Source organism: Oryctolagus cuniculus, chromosome 5 (genome assembly GCF_051225735.1).
Source record: "Oryctolagus cuniculus isolate XC-2025 breed Fujian yellow rabbit chromosome 5, ASM5122573v1, whole genome shotgun sequence".
In the NCBI taxonomy this organism is placed as follows: Eukaryota; Metazoa; Chordata; class Mammalia; order Lagomorpha; family Leporidae; genus Oryctolagus; species Oryctolagus cuniculus.
The window spans coordinates 36,329,803-36,350,932 of record NC_142871.1 but is presented as its reverse complement, the minus strand read 5'-3'; the positions used below and the strand labels follow the sequence as shown (position 1 = coordinate 36,350,932).

Below are 21,130 nucleotides of genomic sequence, written 5' to 3'. Positions count from 1 at the left end.
GAGTTCAACCAATAGTTTTAAGTAGAACATAAAAAATTATTAAAAGGGTAAAGTATTAAGTTCTTTTTTTTCTTTTCTTTTTCTTTCTTTTTTTGTTTGTTATATAGTTTTTTTTTATTTAATAAATGTGAATTTACAAAGTGCAACTTTTGTATTGTTGTGGCTTCTCCCGCCCAACCTCCCTCCTCCTGTGGCCCTCCCCTCTCCCACTCCCTCTCCCATCCCGCCCTTCATCAAGTTTCATTTTCAATTACCTAGAAGTTCCTTCTTTCTAGTCACACCTTGCACTACAGGGACTCCATCTTAGGTGTTTTTGAGATATAGGATTTGGCTGGGGTTTTGTCATAAACTCCTCAGACAGCCTTGGGGATGGGGAGTTACATAAGGTGACATATAAATAACAAATCACATCACATATCAGTAACTGAAAAAGAGGACTATCCCAGGCATCCAGGCCAGGAAATGAAAGATGATAAACTGCAAGTTAAGAAACCTTTTGTGATTAGTAAGAAGTTTGCAGCAGATTTGCCTGAAGTTGAATTCTTATTGGACTTAAAATTATTTTCCAACCATATTCTGAAATATAATAATAATGGTAATTAATAATACTTAATATTTATGGGGAGTTAAGCTGAATGCATGATTATTTTGTAGATTCAAAGATGAAAATGGATATGGGTATGTGGCAGGGCATGGAGGTAATATTTGGTAACCACATCACGGGTATTGAGTTTAAAGACTCTTTTCTTGCCTTTCAGGAAACATAAAAGTGCTTCATGTGAATGGCAGAAGGGCAGAACTTCTCTCTGCATGTGCCTATATGCTGTGTACAGCATTAGCATGAGCAGCAACTGGTCCCTGCCAGCTGCTGGGCAGCTCTGCTACGACAACGTGAACGGGTCCTGCGTGAAGATGCCCTACTCGCCGGCTCCCCGGGTGCTCCTCTACACAGTGTTTGGCTTTGGGGCTGTGCTGGCCATCTTTGGGAACCTCCTGGTGATGATCTCAATCCTCCACTTCCGGCAGCTGCACTCTCCCACCAATTTCCTCATCGCCTCCCTGGCCGGTGCTGACTTCCTGGTGGGTGCAACTGTGATGCCCTTCAGCATGGTCAGGTCCGTGGAGAGCTGCTGGTATTTTGGGAGAAGTTTCTGCACTTTGCACACGTGCTGTGATGTGGCTTTTTGCTACTCTTCTCTCTTCCACTTGTGCTTCATCTCCATCGACAGGTACATTGCTGTCACTGACCCTTTGGTCTATCCCACCAAGTTCACTATGTCTGTGTCCGGAATTTGCATTGGCATCTCCTGGATCCTGCCCCTGGTGTACAGCGGAGCTGTGTTCTACACAGGTGCCCATGACGATGGACTGGAGGACTTATCCAGTGCTATCAACTGTGTAGGAGGTTGTCAGCCTGTCATAAATCAATTGTGGAGTTTGACATATTTTCTATTATTTTTCACACCTACTTCTACAATGATAGTTCTGTACAGTAATATTTTTCTGGTAGCTAAACAGCAGGCTAAAAAAATTGAAAATAGTAGCAGCCAAGCACAATTAATATCAGGGGCTTACAAAGTCAGGGTGGCTAAGAGAGAGAGAAAAGCAGCTAAAACCCTTGGTATCACAGTGGTAGCATTCTTGGTGTCATGGCTACCATATATAATTGATTTATTAGTTGATTCCTTTTGGGGTTTTATAACACCCTCCTATGTCTATGAGATATTTTGCTGGTTTGGTTATTATAGTTCTGCTCTAAATCCTTTGATTTATGCTTTATTTTATCCTTGGTTTAGGAGAGCAATAAAGCTTATTATAACTGGCCAGCTATTAAAAGATAGTTCATTAACTATAAAGTCATCTTCTTAATCCACTACAGAAGTAAGTAGGCAATTTTACAAAGAAAAAATTAAAAAGGGTAATAAATACATGAGATACAAAATTAATTCAAGTGTTCGTAAATGTGATAAAACGAAGTCCTAAAGAGTTCTAGAAACAAGAGTTTGCAAGCTCACCAAGAGATACTAGATAGGAAGGCTTTTATAGAAAGTGAAGTTTAGAGCACCTCAAGTCTTCCTGGTTTGTATCCTAAGCCATCCTAACATGAAGTGGGAGTTATCTGATGTTTTCTCAGATGCTTCATATTGTAAATATCTGAACTACAGACTGAAAATCCAAAAATAGGAGTATGACAGGGATCCTGTAGGAGTGCTGACTGAGATCTGGAAGCCATAGATGATTTCAGAAATAGCAAGACTGTGAAGGTGTGTGTTTGGAAGTGCTCTATGCACTGGTTTTATTACATGTGCAAATACTGGGAGACTAGCAAGTGAAGTTAAAGAAGCAAACAAGAGCAAAATGAGTCATTTAGTGTCACTGGAAGAAAAAGACTTGGTAAGAGAAGGAACATGGAAAGATATTTTTAACATCTCTGTTCTTTGATTTGACATCTCTTTAAAAACTTAATCATTCCCAAGCAATAGAGAGAAAGGTGAGTTCAGCACATCAGTACCAGCTATAGGAGCAGAGACCTGTGCCCGAAGCACATACATTGGCCCCGGAGACTTCAATTCAGACCAAGGTTGGAAGGAGTACTTCCTTCCTGGGAGGGGAATGGTGCTGAATCTGCTTCTTCCAGCTGGGGGAATGTATTTCTCCAGAGACCCCACAAAGAACACTCACAGCTACTGATACGAAGCCCAAGCACCCTGAAGTTGGATTGCCACCATGAGAAAAAAAAGTGTAAATGCTAGGCTTACTGAGATTTATTACTTGACCCAGTGGATGCAAGCCCAAAAGCAAATTTAAGCGATTTCAAAAAGAGAAATTATGGTTATAGTAAATATGGGGCTTGGTAGCTGAGATTTATACTTGTCACCAAATGTATATTTGTCCTCTTCACTCCCACACACCTCCCTCTGCAGAAATCCAAACTGCTTGCCATGATAAAAGTGGGTATGATCAATCTTAACCCTGTGTATACTGCTCCTCCCTCACCCTGCTCTCTACGTAGTGCTTGTCCTGCAGGAATTCAATACTCCTTGTCCATCTGAATGATGCTCTACATCTTGTCATCTCCAAGAACTTGGCACACACTTTCCTCACTTTCTGGGTATCTATTCTCTGTTTTTACCTTCAGTGTGTCTCCTGAACTGACTAGACCAACTCTAATGTTACCTCATTGCCAAGTTTTTCCATGCATACTTTGATAACAGTAATTACTATGTTATGTCATTTTTATCATTGCAGTATCTACTTGTATATGTATCTCTCTTAGCAACCAACATATTCTTGTTCTGACTTGTTCACATTTTGGACTCTCATACCAAAGTTAGAGAAATAAAATAGAATAATATGAATATGAACAAGCATTTGTTTTGGCAGTTAGGATGTCACTTGGGATGCTCGTATCCTGTTAGCAGAATTCCTGGGTTTGAGACTGAGCTCTGGTCCCGATTCATGCTTCCTGCTGATGCAGACCCTGGGAGGTAGCAGTATTGGTACAAGTGGTTGGGTCCCTGACAACTAAGTGGAAGACCTGGGTTGAGTTCCTGGTTCCCAGCTTTGGCCATAGTCCCAGGTTGTTGTGGGCATTTGAGGAAATGAACCACTGGATGGTAGCACTCCATCTCTTTCTCTCTCTACTTCTCATTTAAATAGATAAATAAATTTAATTTAATAATTTAAATAATTAGTTTAATAAAATAAATTAAATTTAAAAGAAATATATACTCTGTGAAAGACATTGTTCAGGAAATTAAAAGAATATATTATGGATGAGATTTTGTTGATTAAAGAATTTTGTTAAGACAAAGTCAATCAACCAGGAGGGAAGGAAATAGAATGACTTAGTGCAGGTTCCCCAAAAGCTGACACCAAGATAAAAATCCCAGTGAATGAAATTTATTTAGGAAGTGCATGGGTGTGGGAAATGGAGACATGGATGTAGAAGCAGCCAGAGATAAGTTCTACCACTGTGGGGTGATAGGAGTTAATCCTACAGGGGAAACTGGCAACCAGCAAAGTGCTCACCTTACAGTCACCCTGCCTACTTGGTAATGGAGCTAGAGGATTTACACAACTCCTGTCATTCATTCTTTAAGGGCAGCTGCCAAGAATTATCAACTCTGCAGATCTAACCACCTACATTGTGAATTGTAAAATCAGCTCTAGAGGAAAGAGAAAGACCTCAAGCAGAAAAAAATTGAGATGCTGACAGTTGGAAATGAAGCCAGTGTGCACTGGTGCAGTAAGAGCGAGAGGGTGTGTGTGAGACACTGACAACTCCTGATACAAGGAGTAAGCTGAATGAATAACCTAGTAAAAACTGTATTGACAAGGTTCAAAAAAGACTGTGAACAGAAGGGTAATGGTGAGCTAATAGCATGGAACATCAGTAGTCAGAAAGGCAGAAGTTATCAGTGGTCTTCAGGATACATGATATTGGAAATGCGGGACTTGCAAGTTTCATCAGTCTTCACTAGGCTTTCAATGCATTAGGCTTGTGGAATCAACCTTGCCCTTTGTCTACTTCTGTTCTCAACAAAGAACCTTCTCATTTTTAATGTGTTTCCCAGTTACAGTGCTTGCAGACAGCATTATTTGGGAAATTAAAAAGGGAAATCTTTCCCGTTTGACTTTTTTCTCCGTGGACAAGAAGGGACAAATGTGGTGCAGAGGCTTTGGCCATTGAGCATAGGTGCTGGATGTAGAAGATTACCAGGATGACGAGGAACAGAGCATGGAAGAGAAACAAATGAGCCAGAAGCCAAACTGAGCCTTGTAATTAGGGAAAGGAAACAGTCAATGATGCCAGGTCCAAGGCAGGAAAACATGTGACTCCATCTAATCAGAGATTTGGGAGTGGGAATGGGCTCAGTACTAGTATATATGAAGAAACAAAGTATTAGGATTAGGAGATTTAGAAAATTGACTACGTATTAAACCTATTGCTGGGATTACTGACAATCATTTGAAGAATTTAAACACTGTAAATAAATAAGACTAACTTATATTTGGATCCTTCCTGGTTCCTGATTTGTATTTCTTTAATTAATTGAAAGGATTAATTCAAACTAACATGATACCTAGAATTTTTCTTTATCCAACAGATATTCAACATTAGCTTTGTTTACAATCTGCTTTAGAAATCTGTGTTGGATTTTAGTGTGTATAAAGTATCACAGAATTTAAAACACTAATATGTAAGTGAATATTTGCAGTATCAAAGTATTAATATTATTAAAAATATAAAAATATTTTAGGTGTTCTGAACACACCCCAAAAAAAGATAACTAAGGAAGATAATGGATGTTAAATTACTGACGTATAGTTATCATTGAACTATGGATATGCTTATCAAAACATCATGTTGTCCCTCCTAAACTTAAACAATAAAAATACCAATAAATAAAAACTCTTGAATATCTAAAAGAAAATCTCTCCAATTGTAAAGTGAACAATTCACAACTGAAGGCAAAACTTACCACACTGCAGCTATGAGTCTGAAAATATGTTCATTCCCTTTGTAGTCCAATAGATATTATTTAAAACGTGTTTTTGTTCTGTATAGTTGAAAATCATTAAAAGTAATAGTATGTTGTGTTGTCTATACTACAGAGAATAAGGATGCTCATTTGCATCATCAAAAGTTAAAGCTATTTTAAATATTCTCATATATGTTTCAAAAAGGGAAAAATTTTCAAATATAAGCTATACTTCAATATAAAATCTGTTTTAAAAAACATTTAGAAGTCATTCATCGGAAAAATTTTTTCGAAGTCTAAGATAATTTGTATTCTAGAGTTCTAAGAGGAAAAGGAAATTGGTCAGAGGTAAAATACCATTTGTTGGAAGCTCTCATTCTGAAGATTCTAACATTTCATTTCTTTGGTGTCTTTTCAGTAGTTCTCATTAAAAACAAACAAACAAATCTTAGAAGGAACTCCTTTTTGTTTGCATTTGCTCTTTCCTTATGAATTTCCATGAGCAAAACACCTTGTGCTTTCCTCCCTCACTTTTCCAAATTAAAATCATTAAAACTAAACCTGCAACAATCTAGGTATTGATATATGATTCTGTGCTTTACATTTTTAACACAAATCAATGCTCAGTGATATACTTATTTAAAAGAGTTTTAATGACAGCCACTCAGAAACCAATAATAAACAGTTTTCACAAAAATGAAAAGACAATCTCCAACAATTGATAAGGACAAACATGATGGCTTTCAAATTCTAAAAAGCAGTGTGGATGGACAGGTATCATCTGTATTTCATAAAAGATAAAATGTCACCAGCTAACATAGTTTGTTTTTGACATAAACATAACAGCTATTTAAAAGTTTTTTACCTGTCTGACCTTCATGCACTATGGAGATTCAGTCTTAAAGGTTTTGCGTATTTGGAATTACTGAGCTACTTTTCTGAGGGGAAACAGTATTTTAGGCATTATCTTATCTTTGTTAAGTCAGGGGAACAACGCTAATAAAAGGTGACCTTCAAACCTGAATCACTTAACAAACCATTGCTCTTGGAACACAAACACTGTCTCTGATATGAGGAACTAAGCAATCAAACAACTGTTTTCTATTGAAATCATCAGTATTTTATGGTATGATGAAAACTGATTGCTTTTGTATTAGCAAAGGAATAATGAATCATTTCCTAAACATGCAAATAATGTTGTGCACATAAAAAGAGAAGGGAGCTGAATGTACTGGTAATTATTGACATATTTATATGCGGTTTTAAGGGACTTTTGAAAACTGCAATGACATGTTTGCCATAGAGAATGGCAATCTTATCAGGCATCCAAACGGAGAATGCTGGGTGGTGATCTGACCCCTTCCAGGACTGTACAACTGTGCTATGAGAAGTTGAATGGCCCCTGTGTCAAAACCACTTACTCCCCAGCCACCACCTGCTTCTGTACACAATGTTAAGCTTAAGGATTGTGCTGGCAACATTAGTAAATCTTCTGGTGATGATTTCTTTTTTTTTTTTTATCTTTTTTTTAAACTTTTATTTAATGAATATAAATTTCCAAAGTACAGCTTATGGATTACAATGGCTTCCCCCCCATAACGTCCCTCCCACCCACAACCCTCCCCTTTCCCACTCCCTCTCCCCTTCCATTCACATCAAGATTCATTTTCAATTCTCTTTATATACAGAAGATCAGTTTAGCATACATGAAGTAAAGATTTGAACAGTTTGCTCCCACACAGAAACATAAAGTGAAAAATACTGTTTGAGTACTAGTTATAGCATTAAATCACAATGTACAGCACACTAAGGACAGAGATCCTACATGAGGAATAAGTGCACAGTGACTCCTGTTGTTGACTTTACAAATTGACACTCTTGTTTATGGCGTCAGTAATCACCCTAGGCTCTTGTCATGAGCTGCCAAGGCTATGGAAGCCCCCTGAATTCACCGACTCTGATCATATTTAGACAAGGCCATGGTCAAAGTGGAAGTTCTCTCCTCCCTTCAGAGAAAGGTACCTCCTTCTTTGATGACTTGTTCTTTCCACTGAGATCTCACTCGCAGAGATCTTTCATTTAGGGTTTTTTTTTTTTTTCAGAGTGTCTTGGCTTTCCATGCCTGAAATATTCTCATGGGCTTTTCAGCCAGATCCGCATGCCTTAAGGGCTGATTCTGAGGCCAGAGTGCTGTTTAGGACATCTGCCATTCTATGGGTCTGCTGTGTATCTCACTTCCCATGTTGGATCATTCTCTCCCTTTTTGATTCTATCAGCTAGTATTTGCAGACACTATTCTTGTTTATGTGATCCCTTTGGTTCTTAGTCCTATCATTATGATCAATTGTGAACAGAAATTGATCACTGGAACTAATGAGATGGCATTGGTACATGCCACCTTGATGGGATTGAATTGGAATCCATTGGTATGTTTCTAACTCTACCGTTTGAGGTAAGTCAGCTTGAGCATGTCCCGAATTGCACATCTCTTCCCTCTCTTATTCCCACTCTTTTTTTTTTTTTTTTTTTTTGACAGGCAGAGTGGACAGTGAGAGAGAGAGAGAGACAGAGAGAAAGGTCTTCCTTTGCCGTTGGTTCACCCTCCAATGGCCGCCGTGGCCGGCGCCCTGCGGCCGGCGCACCACGCTGATCCGATGGCAGGAGCCGGGAGCCAGGTGCTTTTCCTGGTCTCCCATGGGGTGCAGGGCCCAAGCACTTGGGCCATCCTCCACTGCACTCCCGGGCCACAGCAGAGAGCTGGCCTGGAAGAGGGGCAACCGGGACAGAATCCGGCGCCCCGACCGGGACTAGAACCCGGTGTGCCGGCGCCGCTAGGCGGAGGATTAGCCTAGTGAGCCGCGGCGCCGGCCATCCCACTCTTATATTTATCAGTGATTGGTGATGATTTCAATTCTTCATTTTAAGCAGCTGCACTTTCCAAAAATACATTTCTCAGGAGAATGTCCCCTCTTGTTCATCTTTATGTCATCAGCATGAAACTCCTACCGTACATGGAACAAAATGGATAGTACATAAATGTTTTCTGAATGAATAATTTTGTATTTTCTTTAAATATAATTTCTTTAATGAGTGCTTTTAAGAATGTATACAGTCTTGGTAAGTAAATATGGTTTGGTATGGATCATTCTTTGTGTAACAAGATATTTACCAAAACTGAAATTTTATGAGAACATTTCAAAAATTCATGTAAAATGGAATTAAAAGATGGTTTTTTTTGTGTGAACCTGAACATATTCATTTTGTGGCATATGAATGTGAGCATTCACAGAAATGAGTTCTCTTCGAATTGTCCTCTAGAAAGACACTCTCTTTCTAATTATGTGACATTGGTTTTTGAACTCCAGGGATGGAAAAATTTTCAAAGCAAGAATGTTATATTTTCCCAATGTTATATATTTGCCTCTCCTACCAGACTTTAAACTGTGATGGTAGATTCAGAAAGCATTGAAACTAAAGTAGACTTGTAGAATGTTATAATCCAAAGCATAATTTTAAAGTACAAGACATGGCTTAAGTAACTGAGCAAATCTTGTGAATACATGTAGGGAAGTGGCCATGCTTCTGAGGTGTCTGACTGCAGGGCCAGAATTGGGCCTTTCAGTGAGAGTCTGCATATTGAACATTATCTATTCCAACTTCTGGCTGGTACACTCTGCTTTCTAAGCTTTGATTCGACTCAACCTTTCTTGGATGTGGCTTGGCTACTTTTATAGACTTATGGCAATCTGTTGCCTACTGTGTAACATCTATACTTAGTTCTCAATTATCTTTGAATGCTTTTATAGAATTATAGAATTTTAATTATAATTATAATTTTAACTAGAATTAGCATTCTGATTGAAAAAGAAATTTACCTTAATTTTAGAATCAGTTCTCCATTGCCTTCTAGGATCTAGCATAATTATGAGAAAGAAATTTGAAGCCAATAATATTGTGTTCATTTTTTTACAAATTTTTGAGAGATAAAGAGAGAGTCGAAGACAGAGAAGAAGACAAGGAGACAGACAGACATATAGAGCCCCATTTACTGGTCTACTCCTCAAATGCCTGTAACAGTTGGACTTGGTGAGGACGGAGCCATGAGCTAGGAATTTACTACAACTCTCCTACATGGATGATAGGAACTCATCTAGTTGAGCCACCACTGCTTCCTTCCAGGTTCTGCATTAGCAGGAAACTGGAATCAGAAGCTAGTTAAGACTCGAACCCAGAGTCTCTAATATGTAATGTGGATGTCCCAAATGACATCTCACCTCCTGTGCCAAATGCCTGCCCAGTCTACCCTGGCATTTTTTTTTTTTTGACAGGCAGAGTTAGTGAGAGAGAGAGAGAAGAGAGAAGGGTCTTCCTTTTTCCATTGGTTCACCCCCCAAGTGGCCACTACAGCAGGTGTGTTGCAGCCGGCGCGCTGCGTCGATCCAAAGCCAGGAGCCAGGTGCTTCCTCCTGGTCTCCCATAGGGTGCAGGGCCCAAGGACCTGGGCCATCCTCTGCACTCCCGGGCCACAGCAGAGAGCTGGACTGGAAGAGGAGCAACCAAGACAGAATCTGGCGCCCCAACCGGGACTAAAACCCTGCAGTGCCAGCACCGCATGCGGAGGATTAGCCTAGTGAGCCGTGGTGCCGGCCCTACCCTGGCATTTTAATCCATTTGATCCCATCCTTACATTCTTTCAGATATACTTTTGGGGGCATTTCAGTGGGATTTCAGGAGTAAGGAAAATAAAGCTATGTGTTCAGTTATCTTCACAGGGCAGGTCTTCACAAGGCATATGCCAATTCAGCTATTCCAATGGTTATAATGTTGATGTTCTTAAATCAGTATTTAGAGTATGGTAAATATCTATGGCCCTTAGTCCTCCTGCAGGCCCTGATACTTTCCCTTGCCTCCTCCCTGCATATCTCCAAACCTCTTTAACATCCCCAAACTGAAAGACCAATGCACAGTAAAGGAAAGCATCCCAGGTGCTTATTCTGCCTCTTAGAATATCATCCTTTGTGACTCACCATTGTGTCCGTCTTGCCATACGATCATTTAGTGTTTGAATTTGAAATCTGAATACTGAATCCAAAATCACTTGGTCACACTTTGAAAAAGACTTAATCAACAGCAAATTTATTTCTGATCACTTAAGCATAGTAAGAGAAAATTTAAAATTAATTCAGGGGGCTGGAACTGTGGTATTGTGGTAAAGTCACTGCCTGCAGTGGTGACATCCCATATAGGCACCACTTCAAGATCCGGCTGCTCAACTTCCCATCCAGCTCTCTGCTATGGCCTGGGAAAGCAGTAGAAGATGGCCCAAGTCCCTGGGCCCCTGCATCATGAGGGAACCCTGGAAGAAGCTCCTGGATCCTGGCTCCTGGCTTTGGATTGGCACAGCCCTAGCTGTTATGACCATTTGGGGAGTGAACGAGCAGATGGAAGATCTTTGTCTCTGTCTCTCTGTCTTTGCTTCTCTGTAACCCTGCATTACAATTAAATAAGCCAATCTTTAAAATGTTAATTCAGAACTACTGTACTATTATATAGTTGATTATTAATTATTATTCTAAGGAATGACTGATACCTGAACATGGATAGTACAGTGGCTGTAAATGTTTCCCGATATTCAGGAAAAGCATAAGGAAGGGGACTCTAGTCCTTATTCCCTCTGCCAAATTAGGAAGTATCACTCATTGAGCATGAGAATATCATTAGTTATGGAATACGCTTAATGTGGTGCATCACAAACTTGCTTATTTACCAGTTCATCTACTGTTGCATGTAAACTTGCTCCACTGACACTCCCTTCTCCATTTCTGCAACAATCTGGGCAGATGTCATAGCCATTTCTGGATTTAAATTCCCATTCAAAAGTTCATCCTAGTTCAGATTAAAAATCAGCCTCTGCTTTTGTACCACAATGTAACCCAAGCCCAGGACTTAGAGCCCTAAAGTAGAGAGGGACATAGTATGAGTGTTCACTCTTCCTTCTGCCCTCTTTTTCTTATTTAGTTTCACTCAGTCTACATGGTAGTGAAGATATAGAATAAGGAGAATATTGGTCATGGGAAAAAAGTTTTTGTCACGTTTTATCATGTTAATAGTGTTGTAGATTGAAGGGCAATGCTTTCAATGTGACGACTACACAAATGTATGAGGATGCTTCAAAAAGTTAATGGTAATTGGGAAATTAAAAGATCAGTTCATTGTAGGTACCAAAAATTTGGAATCCTGGCATAGCTCTTTCTGTAATATGCACTTTCTATGAACATTTTGAAAACCCTTCTATGTATGGATTTCAAATTTTTTCTAAAGATGTATTTTATTTATTTGCAAGTCAGAGTTACAGAGAGAAGAGAGGGAGTGAAAGAGGAAAAGTCTTCTATCACTAGTTCACTCCCCAAATGGCCACAATGGCAGTGCTGGATCAGGCTGAAACCAGGAGCCAAGAGATTCATTCAGGTCTCCACATGGGTGGCAGTAACCTAAATACTTGGGTCACCTTCTGCTGCCTTTTCCAGTCCACTAGCAGGGAGCTGGGTCAGAAGTGGAACAGCGAGGACACGGACTAGCACACCCACTATGCCACTACCCTGGCCCCTGTTCATGTTTCCTTATTTAATAGTTTTGCTGACCTGCCCTCTGTCCATTTTGAGAGAGAAAAGGTAGAATTGGAGAGATTGGTGGGAGGGGAAATGGGCTGGTGGCACTTGAAGACAACATGTCACTTACTCAAATGGTAAAGGTACATGAGGTTCATGTGTCTTGGAGAACATGTGGAAGGTAGTCAGGCTTGGCCTTTCATGAAGGTGCCCCCATTTAAGGATGCATCAACTGTCTGTGACATAGAAGTTGAGGAGAAAGTGTCCAAATCAGAGAAAGCTTGAGCCTCTGGTAAACTGGGGGAATGGGGATGTCTCCTGCAGAGATATCTGCAGAATTCAGGCTTGCATTGCATGAGACAGCCATAATTCCGCAGCTCAATATACATAAGTCATGATCACCAAGTAGAACTTACAAAGAAATCAAATTATTTTGTTCCTTTGTTTCTACTCTCTCTTTCTCTTTATGAAATAGAAACAGAAATGTATAGTGGATGTGGAATTAAAATAAATATTATCCTTCCTTAAAAAGGAAACGTTTTGAGATTATAGCTCTTTACTCTGGGCAGGGAGCTCAGGAGCACTCCGGTATTTACGGAGAAAAGTTTTAAAGTGGAGTTTCCTAAAACTGAAATTTTTAACACTTTGAGTAGGCAAGTATGAGTCCTGCTTAGATGCAACTAAGGGATGAAAGAAGGAAGATGTGCTAGACCACACTTGAAAGCTGTCATTGCATCAAAAATAATTTCTTATTGTTTCTCACTCTACTCAAATATTCCATAAACAGTTAATGTGTATGATTAAGATAATCTTTTCAAACACAAATGGGTTATATAAAGAGACAAGTTGAGCACTCACTCCATTGTAAACTAACTTTAAGAATTGCTCAGACCATTACCTAGATAAATTGATTGCAAATAATCAATGCCCACAGCTCTTCATTTACAGTTTAACACTTTGACTCTGCTGTGTGCTTGGTTGCTCTACCTTCTAATCCAAAGAGACAAGGATACAAAACAGTTCTGTCCCTTTCCTCTCATTAACAAACTTCTGAGCATGGGTACTGCAATGGTCATGGGGCATCATTATCACATCTGTTTTTTCCTTGGCCATAACAAGAAATGTTTCACACTCTCAGTCACTGGGGAGGTGATTTACTTAGTGGATTTAATTTAGAATGACCTTTAAGAGTCCACAACTTACAAATTAGCGTGAAGTGTAGACCTGAGACTGAAAACTTTGGCTGATGCAAGATAACCAAAACTTTGTCTCCAAACTCTGTCCTGCAAACGAAAGTCAGAAACCCCTGGAAACACAGCTTATGCCAAATTTTGATCATAACTGACACAAATCCATTTACTGGAGATGGCCATACGAGGAAGAGCGGAAGAGTCACTTATGTGCAAAGGTTTTAAAAGCCTTGGAAAGCACTTCTAATTAACATTACATCTAACCTTGGACTTTATTTATGACAAAGCACAAATATGAAAGTGTAAATTAACCTAGATCCCCCTAATAAATGTAGATGGTATACCTTAAAAGGTAGAATAATAAAAATGCCGCAACTATTGATACAACATGTTCATCTAACTCTACTTTTAGGGGCTCTTTTGTCGGAATCTGCCTGAAATTGTATTCACACAAGCTTTGTCTCTCACCTTTGCAGTACTTATTAGCATTAGTGTGAATGTATCAATCTCTCTATTTAATTGTTTAAAAATTGTTTCCTGGAGGTAGGCATTTGGCCTAGTGATTAAGAAACCAGTTAGAATACCCACACACCACATCAGAGCACCTGGATTCAACTCCACTTTGCAATTTTGTTCTATCGTGGACACTGGGAGCGGGTGGTGATGACTTAAGTCATTGGATTCCTGCCATTAAAGTGGGATACCTGGATTGAATTCTTGGTTCCTGGCTTCAGCTCAACCCAGGTTGTTATGCACCTTTGGAAAGTGAACTAGTCAATGGGAGATAGCCCTCTGTGTTTCTCTCCCTCTTTTTTTCTTTTTTTTTTCCTCTCTGTCTCTCAAACAGATAAGCAAAAAATATTTCAGAGTTGTTTGTTTATTTGAGAGGCACATATGTATACACACACACACACACACACACACACACATATATACATACACACACACAGAGAGGGAGAGAGAGAGAAAGATGGATCTTCTGCTGGCTCACTCTCCAAATGCCTGCAACAGCCAGGGCTAGGCCATCCTGAAACTGTAGGACCCCAAAAGCGGTGTCCTCTTGTGACGACCCCAGAAACACAGACTCCAGACCAGACGATGCAATAGAACAGGAGGTAATTTTATTTCATTTGCGCAAATGGGCCCTCTACTGCTGCAAGCAGCAAGTAAGCGAGAGGAGCCCCGAGCAGCTATCTCACACAGCTTTTAAGGGGCAAAACCACAAAATTAACATACCATAGGGTGGTGTAAGTTTATTGGGCAACTACAAGGGGAGGAGGTCGTCGAGGAGGAGGAGAAACGGAAGCTTGGATAAGGGGAGGGGGTCATTGAAGAGCAGAAAGGGGTGGCTACGTGCCCTACATGCCTCGCGGGTTTTGTTTTTGTTAAGCTTGAACAAGCACAGGGGAGGGGGCTTATCTACATAGCAGGATGTTCTGTTGCCCGTATCTCTGGTTAGTAGCTAACTGCTTTCTCTGTGAACCGGTTTACTCCCCATTTCCCAAGGCCGTCTCTGGAACTGTTTGTCTCAGGAGCCCCATTTTTTTTTTTTATTAAGGCTACTTTTATGGTGGCTCACAGCCGCTTCTTTCAAAACCAGAAGCACTTGGACCATCATTCACTACCTTCCTAGGTGCATTAGCAAGAAGCTGGATCAGAAACAGAGAAGATGGGATTCGAACCCACATTCTGACATAGGATACTGGTGTCTCATGCAGTGGTTTAACCTGCTGCACTACAATGCTGGCCCTGTAAAACTTTTGTTTAAAAAAGAATCATTTCTCTCTTAAGATTACAAGCTCCATAAGGATAGAGATCATATCTGTTTTGTTCATAACTTTATACCCAGTTACTGTCATTCAATAAGTATCTTTTAAATAAATGAAATAATCAATGACTAAACCTAAAAATGAAATATCAATGACTAAACCTAAAAATGATGGAGGGTGATGTAAAGTTGTTTCTCTACTCAAAATGGATAAAAATTATCACATAATAATTTTTGTTACCTGTGGGGAGCAACTCGGACTATACTGTTACTGGAATTAAGACTTATTCTATGCATCTGCTCTCCCACAATATGGTGCTGGGAGAGGAGCAAACAGCTTCTACCCAGCTGCCTCTCACCAACTTGACAAGCTGCAGGAGCTGCTCCTGATTGGAGGAGAGCGGCGCGCTCGGCGTGTGGGTAGCAGAGCACGGATTGGTGGAGAGGACTATATAGGAGGAGAGAGACGGCATGGTGGTGTGGGTTGGTTGGAGAGTGCGTTCGAGAGTTCGCGGGGAAGTTCGTTACTTCGTTCTTTCTCATTTCTCTCTACTCATTCTTGCTTTGGGAGTTTGCTGTTTACTTATTCTTACTTTACTATAGAAAGGACTTGTAAAAAAGGGAACAACAAGCGTCCGGTCCGGTGTGGCTCCTCTGCGTGCGGAGGAGCAGCAGTTACCTAGAAGAACTCAAAGCAGGTAAAGGAGGATTGAGGTTTGTCCCCAGAGGACATTTGGCCATGTCTGGAGATGTGTTTGGTTGTCACAACTGATTTTATTGGCATCTAACAGCAGGAATGCACCCAGATACCATACAATGAACAGATGCCTTCCTATATCAAAGAGTTACCAGAACTCAAATGTCAGTAGTGCTTAAGTTGAAAAAACTTGGCTCAGGATTTTGTCTATTCAAGTAGTCGACATCATTTCACAAAATCGGACACTGAGAAAAGTTAGAAGAAATCTGAAAGAATATTTGGTTAGGAGCATTACTTCTATTGACAAGGAACTGGGTAACCAGGTGGATTAATAATAATGCTCATCATTCTTTATAACTTGAAGGGTAAGTTCACAGATATTGTAAAGCCAGTTTTGCACTAGGAAGAGTCTTGTGCTCTTTCCTTGGAAAACTAAATAATGTTCTCTTATTCTGCGTTGTTCTAGCACCCCCAGGTGTGGGCAAGTCACCAGGGAATCTAGCTCGATTCCAGCTTTCTGCTGTCACTTCATTTTCTGACCTTTCTTAAGCATTGGACATAGAAAAGGCAATCATGAGGAGCCACACACAAACAAATGTGTAGCCAGAGGACTCACTGTCCATTTGTCACATGGATGGAGAGTCAAAGTGCATGTATTCCAGTGACAGTGTCTTGAGAGGAGGAATAATGTCTTTCTACCAGCTACTTAGAAATAACGAGCAGATGAAAAATTTTTAATGCTTTTTGTAACATTTTCATCAATATCAAGTTGCCATCACTATGTTAGTATTTTCTGCTATTTGGTAGCCAGTGCTGATGCAAAAATGGTCTATTACAAGACAGAAAGAGTGAAGTTGATTCTCACAGTTTGTAACCTATCGAACCAGATGACAAAATGTCAATGGAAAGGGCTGCATTTGGAACAGAAATTAAGATGTTACTGAGGACACCCTCATCCCATATAGGAATGCCTAGGTCAAGTCCCAGATCCACTCTCAATTCCAGGTTCCTACTAATGCACACCTTGGGAAGTAGCAGGTAATGGCTCAGCAGTTGGGTTCCTACCACTGATGTGGGAGACCTGTACTGAGTTCCTAGATCTTGGCTTCAGCCTGGCCCAGTCCTGCTTATTGCAGGCATTTCAGGAGTAAACCAGGGGCCAGTGCTGTGGCACAGCTGGTTAAAGCCCTGCATCCTATATGGGCGCTGATTCAGGTCCCAGCTGTTCCACTTTCAATCTAACTCTCTTCTGTGGCCTGGGAAGGCAGTAACAAGTGGCCCAAGTGCTTGGGCCCCTACACCTATGTGGGAGACCCAGAAGAGGCTCTTGGTTCCTGGCTTCAGATCAGCTCAGTTCTGGCCGTTGCAGTCATTTGGGGGAGTGAACCAGAGGTTGGAAGATCTCTCACTCTCTCTCTCTCTCTCTCTCTCCCTCTCCCTCTACCTCTCTAACTCTGTCTTTCAAATAAATAAAATAAATCTTAAAAAAAGGCAAAGCGGCTGGCACCACGGCTCACTAGGCTAATCCTCCGCCTTGCGGCGCCAGCACACCGGGTTCTAGTCCCGGTCAGGGTGCCGGATTCTGTCCTGGTTGCCCCTCTTCCAGGCCAGCTCCCTGCTGTGGCCCGGGAGTGCAGTGGAGGATGGCCCAAGTGCTTGGGCCCTGCACCCCATGGGAGACCAGGATAAGTACCTGGCTCCTGCCATCGGATCAGCGTGGTGCGCCGGCCGCAGCACGCTGGCCACGGTGGCCATTGGAGGGTGAACCAACGGCAAAGGAAGACCTTTCTCTCTGTCTCTCTCTCTCACTGTCCACTCTGCCTGTCAAAAAAAAAAAAAAAAGGCAAAGCAGCCAACAGAAGCTCTCTTTGTGTTTGCTCAGATTCTCAGATGAACAAAGAAGTACATTTTTAAAGTTCATGAAAAAAATGGAAGTAAAAGAAATTTATTTTGGTGAAAAATTTTTAAATCCATACATATGAAAGGTCTACAAAAAGTTCATAAACATGTGTTTTATGAAAAAACTGTGTGAATTTTAAAAGTTTTTGGTGGGAGGCCCCACTGCGGCACAGCAGGTTAAGCCCCCGCCTGCAGCATCCCAGCTGCCCAACTTTTGATCCAGTCCCCTGCTATTGTGCCTAGGAAAGCATCAAGCATCAGAAGATGATCCAAGTGCTTGGGCCCCTGCACCCACGTGGGAGACGTGGATGAAGCTCCTGGCCACTGGTTTTGACTTGGCTTAGCCCCAGCCATTGAGGCCACTGGGGGAGTGTACCAGAAAATGGAGGATCTCTCTTTGCGTCTAGCTCTCTCTCTTTCTCTCTATGTAACTCTGCCTTTCAAATAAATAAAATAAATCTTAACAAAAAGTTTTTGACACCAAAATAAACTTATCTTTGTTTCAATTAATTAATTTTATGTATTTATTTATTTGAAAGGTATGTATGCACACACACGCATGAATATACATAAAAAAGAAACAGAGAGATGGGTCTGACACAGTGGTGCAGCAGGTTAACGCCCTGACCTGAAGCACTGGCATCCCATATGGGCGCCAGTTCAAGACCCGGCTGTTTCACTTTCTATCCAGCTCTCTGCTATGGCCTGGGAAAGCAGTGGAAGATGGCCCAAGTCCTTGGGCACCTGCCAATGCGTGGGGGACCCAGAAGAAGCTCCTGGCTCCTGGCTCCTGGCTTTAGATCAGCACAACTCTGGCCATTGTGGCCAATTGGGGAATGAACCATCGGATGGTAGACCTCTCTCTCTCTCTCTCTCTCTCTGTGCCTCTCCTCTCTCGGTATAACTCTTTCAAATAAATAAATCTTAAAAAAAAGAAGAGATCACTCATCTACTCGCTTACCAGTTAAATGCCCTCAGCAGCCCCCGCTGGAACATAGTGAAGCAGGAACTGAATCTGGGTCTCCCGCGTAGGTGGCAGGGACCCAACTACTTGAACCATCACCTGCTACTTCCCAGAGTGTTTAATATCAGAAAGGTGAAATCAGGAGAGTAGTCAGGACTTGAACCCAGGCACTGTGATATGAGATGCAGGTATTCCAAGTGGCCTTTTAAACACTATGCAAAACACCTGTCCCAAACTTATTTTTTAAAAATTCCCATGAACTTTTGGAGTGCCCTCATATCTTTGTAATAAATAAAACCACTGAGGCAGGTAAATCACGATTGGGAACACAGAAATGGATCAATTTATTTACTAAGAAAAGAGAAACTTTTGGCCTAAAATAAATGATGACAATAGAATGCAATCTAGAGTGGAGACGTGTCTGGTAGAATATTTTGCTTAATAATCACTGCTGAAAATAATCTTACTAGTTCACACTTTGCACTATAGGGATTCCATGATGGGATTATTTTTCCCATTGATGACATTTATTTAGTTGGAATCACAACATGCTTTGGGTGGTGGCAATGCAGGATGGACAGCATACACATAAAACTAATAGGATTAAAAAGATATTGATGACTAAAAGGAAAATTTATCAAATTAAAGGAAATAAGTCATTGGTGAGTTGAAATATATCCCAAGTACAATTGTGTAATATAAAATTTGTTGGATTTTATTTTGTTACAGAAAACATTTTGATTTGTGCTACAGATAGAGTCTGATAATTTCTTGGGGTATCCTGATGGATTTATGGGAACCTTCCACCCAGGAGTATTGAAAATTAGAATCATACATTGAGAATCAAAAAGGACAAAACTTCAAACATAAACAGTAGCAGCATGAGCGGCAACTGGTCCCCACCAGCTGCTGGGCAGCTCTGCTACAACGTGAACGGGTCCTGCGTGAAGATGCCCTACTCGCCGGCTCCCCGGGTGCTCCTCTACACAGTGTTTGGCTTTGGGGTTGTGCTGGCCATCTTTGGGAACCTCCTGGTGATGATCTCAATCCTCCACTTCCGGCAGCTGCACTCTCCCACCAATTTCCTTATCGCCTCCCTGGCCGGTGCTGACTTCCTGGTGGGTGCGACTGTGATGCCCTTCAGCATGGTCAGGTCCGTGGAGAGCTGCTGGTATTTTGGGAGAAGTTTCTGCACTTTGCACACGTGCTGTGATGTGGCTTTTTGCTACTCTTCTCTCTTCCACTTGTGCTTCATCTCCATCGACAGGTACATTGCTGTCACTGACCCTTTGGTCTATCCCACCAAGTTCACTGTGTCTGTGTCCGGAATTTGCATTGGCATCTCCTGGATCCTGCCCCTGGTGTACAGCGGAGCTGTGTTCTACACAGGTGCCTATGACGATGGACTGGAGGAATTATCCAGTGCTGTTAACTGTATAGGAGGTTGTCAGACAGTTGTAAATCAAAACTGGGTGTTGATAGATTTTCTGTCCTTCTTTGTACCTACCTTAGTGATGATAATTCTCTATGGTAATATTTTTCTGGTGGCTAGACAGCAGGCTCAAAAGATTGAAAACATTGGTAGCAAAGCACAATCATCTTCAGAAAGTTACAAAGCCAGAGTGGCCAAACGAGAGAGAAAAGCAGCTAAAATCCTGGGCATCACGGTGATAGCATTTATGATTTCATGGTTACCATATAGCATTGATTCATTAATTGATGCCTACATGGGCTTCATAACCCCAGCCTATATTTATGAGATTTGTGTTTGGTGTGCTTATTATAATTCAGCCATGAACCCTTTGATTTATGCTTTATTTTATCCATGGTTTAAGAAAGCTATAAAAGTTATTGTCAGTGGTCAGGTTTTAAAGAACAGTTCAGCAACCATGAATTTGTTCTCTGAACAAATGTAAACAATTGGAACGAGGAAGTTGAAGATATGTGTAAAATTTCTAAATGAAATGCATTTTAAAAACTCAAGTAAGACTGATAACAAAGAGTAACATAACAGTCTTCAAATTAGATAGAACAAATCACTGCTTTCCAGTCTTGTTAAGATATGCACCTTGGGGCCACCGTTTTGGTGCAGTAGCTTAATCCTCCACCTGCAGCACTGGCATCTCATATAGGCACCAGTTCTAGTTTAGGCTACTCCTCTTCTCATCTAGCCCTCTGCTATGTATGGCCTGGGAAAGCAGTGGAAGTTGGGCCCAGGTCCTTGGGTCCCTGTACCCATGTAGGAGACCCAGAAGCCCCTGGCTCCTGGCTTCAGGTTGGCTCAGCTCTGACCATTGTGGCCATTTGGGGAATGAACCAGTGGATGGAAGATCTTTTTCTCTGTCTCTCCCTCTCACTGTCTATAACTCCACCCCTCAAATAAATAAATAAGATTTAAAAAAAAGGATATGCACCTCGCTGTCACTTCTTCCCAAATCTTCGGCCTGACTAATCAACATAAATTATATTCACTGCGCCAGAGCTCAGCACACTCCACTCCAGCAAACACACCCCCTTT

The 21,130-nt window shown here is 41.1% G+C and overlaps 2 protein-coding genes across 2 annotated transcripts; both read left to right on the top strand.

Annotated features, from left to right (window-relative positions):
• Positions 1 to 840: 840 nt before the first annotated feature.
• Positions 841 to 1,869, top strand: LOC100355300 (trace amine-associated receptor 6-like). Its single transcript, XM_089333527.1, has one exon. The coding sequence runs from the start codon at positions 841 to 843 to the stop codon at positions 1,867 to 1,869; it is 1,029 nt and encodes a 342-aa protein (XP_089189653.1).
• A 17,624-nt stretch (positions 1,870 to 19,493) lies between these two features.
• On the top strand, positions 19,494 to 20,528 carry LOC100343908 (trace amine-associated receptor 6). Its single transcript, XM_002714822.3, has one exon. The coding sequence runs from the start codon at positions 19,494 to 19,496 to the stop codon at positions 20,526 to 20,528; it is 1,035 nt and encodes a 344-aa protein (XP_002714868.3).
• Positions 20,529 to 21,130: the final 602 nt, after the last annotated feature.